Source organism: Typopeltis vanoorti, chromosome 1 (assembly GCF_054136105.1).
Source record: "Typopeltis vanoorti isolate ZY-2024b chromosome 1, IOZ_Tvanoo_1.0, whole genome shotgun sequence".
NCBI lineage: Eukaryota > Metazoa > Arthropoda > Arachnida > Uropygi > Thelyphonidae > Typopeltis > Typopeltis vanoorti.
In genome coordinates this window covers 88,719,990-88,732,530 of record NC_143549.1, presented here as the reverse complement: position 1 = coordinate 88,732,530, position 12,541 = coordinate 88,719,990, and the positions used below count along the sequence as shown (strand labels likewise).

The following is a 12,541-nucleotide window of genomic DNA, read 5'->3' as shown; positions in this document are numbered from 1 at the left end:
GTCAAAGTGTGAACTGAAAATGAATAGTTAATACCTGTTTACCTTTCGAGGTTCCGTGACGCTAGATCGGCAGAAGAAAAATCGTTAGATGTATTCTTAGGAAAAAAGTTTCTCTAATTGACACATCTTAGTCTGTTCCCGAGTTAGTCGAGCTTTATTCCAGGCACATAGGATTTTTCTATCAGAGAACTCTGGTTTTTAATCCCTCAACTTAATAAAATCGACTGTGGAACTTGCATATTTAACTCGGTAAAACGTTGCAATGAAGAACACGATATAGTGGCAGTTTTGTTCCGTATTCGTAAGCTTACAAATCGTGCGGTAGCCAAGAACCCAACTAAGGATAAAGCCTGGCTACCTACTGATTTTCAAAAATTTGGGCTAAAGGAGTTCTAACTTCCTTAAGAAAGAAAAAAAAAAATTAGCAGGAATTTGTTTAGTAAATTTTATTAGTAGATCTATATAAAGTGTTATAACTGCCCTGGATAACTTCGTTTAATTAGCGCTGTTTCTTAAAATATTTTAAAATAAGCCACTCTCCCCCCTTATTTGTTTAGATCATTTTAAATTGTGTTTAGAATCACTGCTCTCTCAAGATTTATATCGTCTAACGCAGTGCTTCCCAAACTTCTAGATATCAGGGCCCCCTTTGGAAAAATTAAAATATTTCACGGGCCCCCTCGAAAAAAATCGTAATATAGACATATATTATTATAATATTGTATTTATATTCAATGCAAAACATAAACAGCGAATATTGCAAAAATCAAATGCTAATATTACATTTTTAGCATTTTACATACACATTTGACAGGGCACATTATCTCATCTTTTTATATAGATAGATATCTTGTTATTGTACATTTTCAGTACAAGCACATGAAACATAAAGCGATTAGTAATAAAGAAAGAATTAAAAACATAAAAGAAGTTTACTAACAATTTAATGTGACGGATGTGTTTCAATACTGCTACACAAAAAGTCAGTATGAGGTGAAATATTTGGAACTGCAATTCTTAGATTTCTGCTTTGAAATTAAACTTATATGAATAATGATATGTTTACTAATATTCATTAAGCACCGAAATACGCAGGAAGCAAAATTTATGAACCCGCACCAATGTGGGACTTTTTTCCATTAAAATATAAAAAATAACAAAAAAGAAATAATAAATAATAAAAATTAAATACGTTTATTTTAAGATTAAAAAAATCTACTTAGTCTTAAAACATTTTCAATTTGTTTTCATTATTTCACGGCCCCCCTCAACAAAACTTACGGCCCCCGAGGGGGGGGGGGCGTGGTCGCAGTTTGGGAAGCGGTGGTCTACCGTATTAAGATATGAATAGCGCTCTTTCTCTCGGTACTTTCTTGACCTCAATAATTTTGAGTTTTCGCCCTCTAGAAGAAACTTGTGCACAAAAACACTGCGCTAACTCGTTATGGAGCGCCAGGGTAATATTGTACTGTGTATCTTAACAAGATGCTCATAGCTAAGGAAATATATATATATATATATATATAGTTCGGGAAGTGTCGATATGTATCCAAAACACTTTGTGCAAATGAATACTTTAATTATTGTATTACTCAATTTCAGTATGGATATTCAGCAATATAAGCACATCATACTGTAATTCATTTGTAACTGTACTGAAATAAAATAGCCTATCTTTGCTTTTTTTTTTTAATTTTAAAGAATAAATTCTGATATATATATATATATATATATATATATATATATATATATAGCAGGGGAGCAGTCTCAGATGAAGCATTGAAAAGTATCTGCTACTTACAGACATTAATGAATCATGCTAATGGAATCCCAATCCACATTCTCTAACTTGAAAAGCTTAGACACTGTACAAACTTACTATCAACAATGTAAAGATTCGAAAAATATATTAAAACTTGTTCTTATTTATGCTTCTACAGCTTTAAAATGATATTAACCTTCTAAGATAGTAATAGTTTTTTTTGCAATATTGTTAAACACTGAGTCCTTAGACGCTTTCTTTTATTACAAAGATAAAAACAAACAAAAACGCTCTTGTTAGTGCAGGGAAAAGAAACCAAAAGACACGTATGCCTGCGGCTTACTTGGTATCCGCTACCTAATTCCTTTCAACAGGGATTACGCTTGACAGGCTTCCGTACGAGATTCTAGACAGAAAATCGCACTTAGCTTATTATGAGGTCCTGGGAGCAAGCAACTATGAAGGTGTTTTGTGTGGAAAACCATTATTGCTTTTTAAAATACGAATACGCCCTCTATTGTTAGTTGTTGCTTTTTTTTTTCTTATGGTGAATTTTTTACGCATTCGGAAAATTGATTTGGAACCTCGCGAAGTCGTTGTGTCAATAATTGCTATTATATTCACTGCAAGGTATTAAACACACAATAACTGTGAACTTTAGTGAACGGCTTTATTGGGACAAAGACCTAATATATAACATACATGTTAATAGGCCATGTCAACTATGCAGTGCACTTGATTATAAAACTGGAAGGTTCTGCACAGAAATATTACCTGGCTTCCCTCCTGAAAACTGTATTATTTTACTATAATGCATTGTAAATAAAATAACTAAACGTGCATGTTTATATTTGGTTTAAAACCTAACATTTGTCTAGAAACTCGAATTATTTTGTAAATTATTTTCCAACTAATTATTATTATTTTAAAATTTCGTACTTCTTTTCGTCTTCTGATCATTTTAAGATTACATGGTTTAATTTTTATAGTAGTATTTATGTCTTGAATTCCATAGTCTGCTGGTTGGCTTTTAACGCTTCACTCTCTTGTTGGACGGTAACTGACACACACCCCGTCTTCATTCTCTTCCTCGGCAAAAAGAGTTGACAAGTTAAGCACATTAAAGGAACGAACCAACCGTACAGTTTCCTTTTTGTGGAAGTGAAGTGTGCGTGTGGCCTTGGGCATCCCATAAACGATAGATGAGTCAGTGTTGAGCCCTATCTCTGTACCTTTTGATGTCACGCCATGCACTCTTTATAATAACACTGGATTAGGATGAGGAAATAGTCTAGGTAACTTCTTACCTAAAGTTCTTTTTTTGCCCCTTTTTGTCACCCCTTCTTTCGCTACGTTTTTTCATATCAAACAGTTGTTACGGTGACGTATGTAACAGGTTTGTTTCGGTGATGTGCACTTATTCTTTGCGAAATGAAAGGGAAACTTAAGATTATCAAATAGACAGATTTATCACTGTTTTATTTCTGCTTTATGTTATAAAGATGCACTTGATTTTTAAGCTTGATTTTAAGTTTCTTGTTTAGAGAAAATACTAAAAAAAAATGAATTGGAAATCATGAAAAAGATATGTCGTGAATCAGATGTATAAATAAGCAATCTGCATATCTGATTTGGATATAATGATAAACTATAAAGAATAAATAACCAAATTTCTATAAAATATCAAAAGTTTTAACAGTTATTTAGAGGCCTGAAGTAACTTGAAAAACTTTCCAACTAATACTGACTGTACTGTAGGCTAATGGCCTTTATATCTGAGATAAATGATTTTAATAATTTTAATCAAGAGGCGCTGCAAATAACGAATAACATCGTAACTACGTCAGTGTGCAATTGTGATCGAAGTAATGTGGAGCTCGCATTAAATTTATTCATTCTAAACAATATTGCAGCTCTAAGCTGTTATTCGCAGTTATTTCTTACTGTCGTATCTTAATTTTGTTGCGATAAAAAAATTACATTTCCACAGATGTCCTGTATTTTAAAATGTTTTAAAAATCATTTAATTTTTAACCTTTTTTTTAATTATTATACTCTTGCATTTTTTTCTTGATTCGTAAGAAACAACTCAAACTCTCCTCTTTGCAGATTTTATAGAATAAGCTAAATATTACATTCTTATTTATATAAGTTATTAAATTAAAAATCATTTTTAAAATATGAAGTAAGCGATGTTTGTAGTAAAGATGAAGATACCTCCAGGTAACTCATGAAAGAATGTTTTTTTCGATCTGGAGACGCACTCCCCTAGTGAGGCGCGACTTTTTTTCTTGACGATGGAGGCGTGAAGTTATGTGAAAATAATAGCAACTCAGTGCGTTGGGATAGAGTAGTGTTTTTCAATCTACGGGAGCTTTCTTGGTGAGGCGCGAAGTTCTTGACAAGGAAAGTGTGATGGCTAAATACAGTAAATCCCTGCTTTTACGACCTTTGGTTCTTCCTGGAAAATTATCGTTAAGCGAACCTTCGTAAATCGAATCCTAATTTCTCATAGGCTCAATGTTAGGAATTGAGATTACGTTCCTGTGATTATAAGAGCGAAAATGTTACTGTTTAGAGCTTCTTAAAATAAAATGTTGTGTCTTCTGACCTAAGGAGTCGATAATTTCTCAGTAAATTCCCCTGGAGCATGAAAAGGTATTTCGGACTGCGGCATAAGACCTTTGAACTCCATTCAAAATTAGATAATCATTTTCCAAAAAATTTCACAAGTCCCTGTAAGTCTTTGTAATGCAAAAGCAGGGTTAGGTTTCTTTATTTTATTTTATTTTTCTTTTTTATTTATATCTTCCTTGCTCTGTCATTTCGATAAGTTCAGCAATTCATTTATATTTTCAGTAGAGCTAACAGATTTGCTTTCTCAACAAGAGTTGGCCTTTAAAAAAAAAAATCCAACCTTTCATTTAACTGTAGGCAGAGTATCTTCCCGTCTGATCGGAATCAGCGACTTCATTCCAGGTATCTTTATTGGTTTTTATAGCATCCAAAATGCTAAATTTTTGCTAAAACGTTTAAATCTTTGGGCTGACCTCTGTATCGGCGGCCTTGATCTGTTTTGCGAAGATCATATGCCAATCTTTAGACTAAATTTTCCTCAGCACCTGTGTAGTAATTTCACAACGAGATTCCGTAGCTCATTCGGTTTAGACGAAGCTCTTTGGTCGGAAAGACCTTGATTCGATTCCCGTCCATGACGTGAGGAACCTTTATCTGGTCTCTTTCGACTAAAGGTGAGTTAGCCGGTCTCATAGGGAGGTAGTCCACGCTGTTAGCCTAGTGGCTGTGCGCTTCGCAACCATATGACTGGGAAAGGAGTGTCCCAGGTTCGATTCCTGTCGAAGACGTGAGGAATTTGAGGCTCTTCCTCCGTCATAGCCAAGTTAGCAGGTCTTGGGCGCGGGCAGTATGGTTTTTTCCGCCGTTTTTCATCCCGCAAGCAGGCAGACCTGCCCCGTGAACACACACACGGTTCTACAGCCATAAATACCTAACCCCCCATGAGGGGGCTCAACTCGCCCCAATAGGGACGGGGGAGAAAAAGGGAGGAAACTCCATACAAATAAATAGGGAGGTAGAGTTTTTTTCACCCGAAAACTCGAGTTTTTCGTCCCTCAGAGCAGGCAAACCGGCCAGTGAACACATACGGAACTAGTCATAAAATACATACTTAATCCCTCATTAAGAGGGCTCAACTAGTCCTGAGGAACGGGGGTAACCCCATACGAATAAATAAACGAGTTTTTTTTTTTTTTTTTTTTGTAAATATTTTATGATGTACAAGTTAGTTACTGGAAAAAGCCATGTTGATTCAGTTATTAGAAATCATTCATACCGATTGATATTTTATTTTCAGTTGTATGCTGTAGTCTGTCAGTAGGCAAACTGCCGTTGAAAAAAAACGCATTCCGATCTCCTCTCTTCTGTGGCCCAGCATTTCAGTCATAACAGCTTTACTCTTGCACATTTACACGTTATAGTAATAAATTACAAGTATCATCAGTCTTCTGATTGTTATATTATTCAAAATCCGTGATATATATTCGTTTTATATAACTTTATAAAACTTAATTTATAACAAATTTGAGTGAAACATATCCTTCCTTCTCCCAATGGTATCTTGATGGGTGGGGGGGACTTGCGTATTCTATGATTGTGGTAGCATTACCACCAGCAGGGCCTCCCAAGCCTGGTCCTCCAGGTTGGGAGGTTGAGCATGAGGCCAATGACTACATCTCGTAAAATATCACGAAACAAATATCAGGTAATCTTCACTAGATAGATAATCGACACAAGATTTGGAATAATGGATGCCCAAAAGAGCGTCAGAAATTTGTACAGAGCGAGCATTTCAGGAACCTCACCCATGAATTGAATTGATATGAAATGGATATAGTAGTAATGCAAAAATTGACATGGATAAGGAAAGGAAGTGTGAAAAATGACAACCATTTACTACTTTTGGTAGAAATAATGAGATAAACATGGACATGGATCAGGTTTCATTATCAGGAAAAAATGTGATTGATTTAATTTGAAAGTTTCAATGAAAGAATAAGCAAGCTAAGAATACAAGCTTTTGGCTGCAAGATAATTTTTAGCCAAAAGCTTGTAATCTACATGCACCCAGAACGGATAAAGAGGCTCACTGCAAAAATTGGAAAGGAAGAATATATAAATATTATTGGAAGCCAATCCTTTAAGAAGGAACAAATATTAAAAGAGCAAGACGGATTGATTTTGTCACATCTAGAAATTTAATAATCAGCAGTACTATGCTTGTGAGAAAGAATATAAACAAATGTTTAAATTTCCTGATGCATATACATTTTAATCAAATAAACCATATCAGAATTAACAAAATATATTGTATCAGAGTTACGGAGAAACATTCGGAGGTTACAGAAGAGCTGAGTGTATTAATGATCTTCTAATTCGAGTTGTTCGTAGACTCAAAATAAGCAGTAAATATTTCCCAGCACATATGAATCAGTCGAGATATAATACTACCAAACTGGATAAAACAGATAAGAGAAGAAAATATGAGACTGGATTAAAACAAAAATTGAAAAATAATCAGGTTAAGGAGAATGAAAATATTGAAACTATCTGGAATTATATCAACGATATCATAAATGAACCAGCAAAAAACTCATTCAACTCAAAGTAAAATACAGCGAATAAAATGGTTTAATTAAGAATGTTAACTGGCAGCAAAGAAAAAGAAGTAATTGGCTGAATAACCCAACTGATATTCTTGATACTGAGATATACAAAGAGAGTAGGGACAGCTAATGAGACCAAAAAAAAAAAAAAATGCATGAACAGATTGAAGAGATCCAGAAACAGTTTACTTTAAATAACAAAAAGAATTTTTGTATGAAATTAGATACCAAAAAAAAAAAAAAAACAGGTCTACATATGAAAGCAACAACTAGCATTAGTAATGGACAAACATTAGTTATTAGAGGTGGAGAGAGTACTTTAACCAGCTTCTAAACTGCGGTGAACCTGCTGTGACTTTTGAACAGGCAACTTATATCTGTCACCTAGAAATATGTAAACCTTCACAAGCCGAAGTAGAAGAAAGTATAAGGGGAACCGGAAAGTAATCAATTATTTTTAATAGGTCATTTTTAGCCGATTGTTTTTTCTTAAATAACACATAAATTATTAAATTTGATTTTTATTTAAATATTAGCATTACTTTTCTATTTAAAAAATCTTTTTTTTTTTTTTTTAATTTTAGATTATTTCTTTTTTAATATGGCGGACTTTAAAGTTAAAGAGCACCATTTACGTCATTGTATGCTGTTTTTGTTTCACCAAGGAAAGAATGCTACCGAGGCTACCAAAATCATTTGCTCAACTTATGGAGACGTATTGAAGGTTAACAAATGTCAGCGATGGTTTAGGAGATTTGCAGAAAAAAATTTCGATCTTTCTCTCTAATCGTCCTCGATCTGGAAGACCTCTTACTCTAGATGACGATGCTCTTAAGACTCTCGTTGAATCAGATCCAAAACAAACCATACAAGAATTAGCAGAGAAACTTAATTCATCATGGTCAACTGTTCAAGAGCACTTACATAAGAGTGGCAAGGCTCTTAAACAGGGTGTATGAGTACCGCATGAACTGTCAGAAAACAATAAAGCACAGACGGGCGATTTGCAATTCATTGTTGACCAGACAACAAAATGACCCCTTTTTGGAACGAGTCGTAACTGGTGACAAAAAATGGGTGCTGTATAAGAATAATAAACGCAAAAAACAGTGGCTTTCTCCAAATCAAACTCCAATTCCAACACCTAAAGATGGACTTCATCCACAAAAGGTTCTGTTGTGCGTTTGGTGGGATATTCATGGAATTATTCATTACGAACTCATGGAACAAGGTAAGACTATCACAGCAGCCATCTACTGTGAACAATTAGAGCGACTGCATCAAGCATTGTTAATCAAACGTCCTGCGCTTGTCAATCGAAAAGGGGTAATTTTGCAGCAAGATAATGCAAACCACATTCTGCAAGAATGACTCAAGAAAAAATTTGCAGTTAGGATGGGAACTTCTACCACATCTTCCATATTCACCGGATATTTCCCCTAGTGACTATCACTTATTCAGGTCCTTAGAACACAGCATAAGAAATAAAACCTTCCGTTCGCAAGATGATGTCCAAAGGAGTTTGATATCATTTTTTGCCTCCAAAGAAAAAACTTTTTTCAAAAAAGGAATTCTCAACTTAGTAGATCGTTGGAATAAGGTTATAATTAACGATGGCGATTATAGAATTGAATAATGTTAATTTGTTTTTTAATAAAATTCATATTAAAAATGTAGTTCAAAAAAATTGATTACTTTCCGGTCCCCCCTTATATAAAGGAACTCAGAAACAATACAATACCAGCTACTGATGTGATGAAATAGTAGCTGAATTCATTCAGTATGACGAAAATAAATTAACTACAAAAATATATATAAAAATAACTGATAAATCTGAAAATTTAAAACGAAGATATGCTCTCAAAACGGATATAATCAGTAATCAATTTCAATACGTAAAAAAAGGTGGAAGGTAGAGGATCATCGCATCTGTCTACAGGCTACAAAATTTTATCTAATATCTAAAAAGAACGTTACCATATGCTGCTGGAAATATAGGTATATATCAAAAAGAATTCTGCAGAAATAGGTCTTTCTGCAGATTTTTACACTGACAAATATTAGAAAATAATGGGAGTGTAAATCGGCCTGTCCATATTTCATTTATAGAGAAAAGCATATGATCGTCTCATACAGAAAGAAAGCCTTTGTGGAATGTTAAATGAACTCGAAATACGTAATAAAATAATAAATTTAATCAAAATTTGCACCACTGACAATCCAAGCATGATTCTGTCTAATGAAATTAGATCATAACCTGTTAACCCTCCCACACATTCATCTTAATTTAGTTTTAGAAAAATGCTGTCTTTTACAGTTTCTTTAATATAAGTAAAACAGTGACATTGAGATATGCAGATGATATTTGCCTAGTTGGAGAAAATGTTGAACAATAACGTTCAGAGAACTCAAAACTTCTGCTGAAAAACTAAGATTATAAATCAATCAGGATGAGATCGAATCTTTGTATTATGTAGAAATAATGACTAAGGAGAAAATTACTTCTTTACTATTGATAACAAGAATGCCGTTTCCTTCATTGATTACTCAAGATAATTAAATTAACACGGAAATACAAGTTAGAATACATACCTGTAATAGATCTTACCAATTTATCTTCTAAAATTCTCTCAAGCAGAATTAAAGTAGAAATATACAAGACAATCATTAGACCTTGTTTATATGTAAAAATACGAAATCCTTTCAGACCTTTAAAAACAAATCATCAACAAAGCCTTTGGATATAATAAGTGATTGGAGAAGACATAAGCAGGAACTATACGAGTGGGATTGTCATCAGCAAATCTATGGATATGATTTAAGATTCTGAAAGAAGGTATTTTATATAGTAGCGATAATGAAGATGAAACTTCAATTTCAGTTTCTTGTTCGTTTCGAAAGCATGACTTTAGTCGGTTGTATTTATGGTTAAGTAGTTTATTTATATTTTGTTTAAAATGCTCTGTGAAACTTGGTAGTTCAATTGCAGAAAATGACAAACATTTTCTTATTACCGTTAATTTTGCATACTTCAATAACTCGACCGTTTTTCGTTTCTCTTGAGATTTCGCGCCATGAGGATTTGACTCTGCTTTGGAATTCACAGTAAATATACATAGCATTTATTTGTTACAGGCTCGGATAATACAGACATCATCAGCAACAGCGTCAACCGACTTCATCCGCCGACATCACTGGCTTTGACTGCAACTGCCATGATGTTTCGAGACGACGACCAAGACGATGGATATTACGACCACACATTGTCACAGCCAACTACAATCAGCCAGGTAGATCAGGACCTTCTTCATTCCCGGATAGTCTTGTTACCAGGTGAGATACTGATAGTTACATTATGAAATGGTGAAATAACTTCATTGATAAATATGTTGTCACTTTTATTGCTTAATTTTTGTGATCTGATTGCTTTCCATTAGTTTATTATTATTTTTTTTTTTTCACTGTTGAAGCAATGCTAAACAAATCTCATCAAGCAACTCAAGAGAATAACTGCTGCTGCTGTTCTATTTGCACCGCTTGCTCTCTTGAGCTGTTTGATGATTTTAATAAAATGTGTTTTTCCATCAAACCTTAAAAACAGATCATCTATTTTTTTAAGATGAAGCAGGGGAAGTTGTCATGAAATCATTTGTCCAAATGGGTTGAATGATGCGACCTATAGCGGTGTCTGCATTTTTATTTCCCTGTCCCTTTACGTGTCATCATTATAGTCTATTGTGCTGAAATTGTCAGGGAAAATAATCAAAGAAATAACTAATTCCAATTTTCATATTGTTTATATATGGATGGGGGGGATGCATCCACCTTATATATTAACGGTTCCGATTTACAAGAAGTGAAGTACTTTTGTACCCCTGGATTTTTTCCCCTTAGGTTACAGTTATCCCAGACCATGTTGCCAACCTCCTTTATTGAACTTCTTTAGCCTTATTCTTTCCTGCAGCCTTTTAAATTCCGTAGTGCAGTCGCAACATTTGTCCCTCTGTTGAAAAGATCTAGGTTGAGTGGTTCTTCCTTCTCCAGACATGCACCTTAAATGACATTAATTTATTAACGATATTGCTCTCTCCATCATATTATCTTTTTTTTATGTTTAATTATTTTTACGTATTATTTGCTTGAAATTCTGTTATTCGCTTAAACATCCTCCTTTTTTTTTGGGTTTCTCTTGCTCATACACTATCCTAAATATACGCTGAACCCCATAGGCTTGCCATCGAATGCCAGTCTGATTTTCCTAACGGAAGACTGGTCCTGGTGTATTTAATCTTTGTTAGGAAGTTGTTCAAAAAGGATTAGGGTATGATGCGTATTCTTCAAGCATGGCTTTACTCTTAATATATATAGGCTTGCGTTTTTTCCGTATCTATACGTCTCCTGAGGAGACGTATAGATACGGAAAAAACTTGCTTCCATTCTGTTATTCATGGGAAAATGAATAACAGAATGTTATTCATTTTGCAAACTGAAAATGCAAGTTAAATGAACATACACAAACAAAACTTAATTATTTCTCAGACATAATAGAAGGATTGAAAAAAAGGGGGTCACTGCGTCAACCGTGTTTAACGTTAACTTCTTAATATACAAAGTGTATAGTACAATAATGGTCCTTTCATTCGTGGTATATATCCAGATAAATTATAAGGTAGTTTGAGTACTGTATTAACAAAAGTGCTATTGTTGACTGTATATAATATCTGATAAATCTGTATTCCATATGAAACTTTGAGTCAATTTGCGCTCTTTCGCTTCACAGCTGAAGCAATCCGACTAGTTAGCAGTATGCAAATGATCGTCCACCTACCATTACTGTAATCTTTTTCTAATTGTCTGGTAGCTGTGCTCCAGTGACCCGTATAAATCAGTATATTGAATTTCATATAGAAGTACCCTATTTTCTTGAGGGCTCGGTGTAGTACCAGAATTAACTTGGTTAAAACCTGATTGCAACTTTTTACAGAACAGTTCTTGTCTCTAAGCATTTCTCGAGAACTTTATAAAATTTTGTTTCTGCCTACTAGTTGAGCAAGCATCCAGTTCTTACTTGACGCTTTTATAAGTAGTGCCATGCTAAATCAAGTCATACCTTGTAAATACTTAATGATGTCAATGTTGGACCGTTATCATCCCGCTTGACGATTTGCGGTCAAAATAAATACGTATTCATAGAAGATCGTATACTCTCAAATGTAATATATCATTTTTACTCATTTCGGTATGAGGCTTTGGTTCTAAACGCCATCAAATGGATCCGTTCTTCTTGTAATAACTCGTACAACTTACTCACCATTCTTAAAAATGACGGAATCATCAAAACTGATTAATATGAAACGCACTGATCAAGTTTTTATTTTATTGGTGTTCGTTGTAAAACGGATTTCTTCTTTCTGAACTGCTAAATGTATTTTGATTCTTACTAGCAGTTGACCATTATTGGCCCGATTCGTACACACCTGTTGAGAAGTACATGATAGTGTCAAGCACAGTCATGCCCTACAGTGATCGAAGCCATCGGATAAAACGTAATTCTACTGTGCATTATATATATAAGATTTGCATATTTTGTTATGGT

The 12,541-nt window shown here is 34.1% G+C and overlaps 1 protein-coding gene across 4 annotated transcripts in view; it reads left to right on the top strand.

Annotated features, from left to right (window-relative positions):
* Window positions 1–12,541, top strand: part of LOC150110187 (puratrophin-1-like) — an 877,727-nt gene that overhangs the window by 530,876 nt on the left and 334,310 nt on the right. For all 4 annotated transcript variants that reach the window (XM_090398282.1, XM_090398290.1, XM_090398300.1 and 1 more), the window contains one exon: window positions 10,081–10,278. In XM_090398282.1, the coding sequence (XP_090254408.1) occupies window positions 10,081–10,278 (198 nt within the window). The remainder of the gene's footprint in view (window positions 1–10,080; window positions 10,279–12,541) is intronic.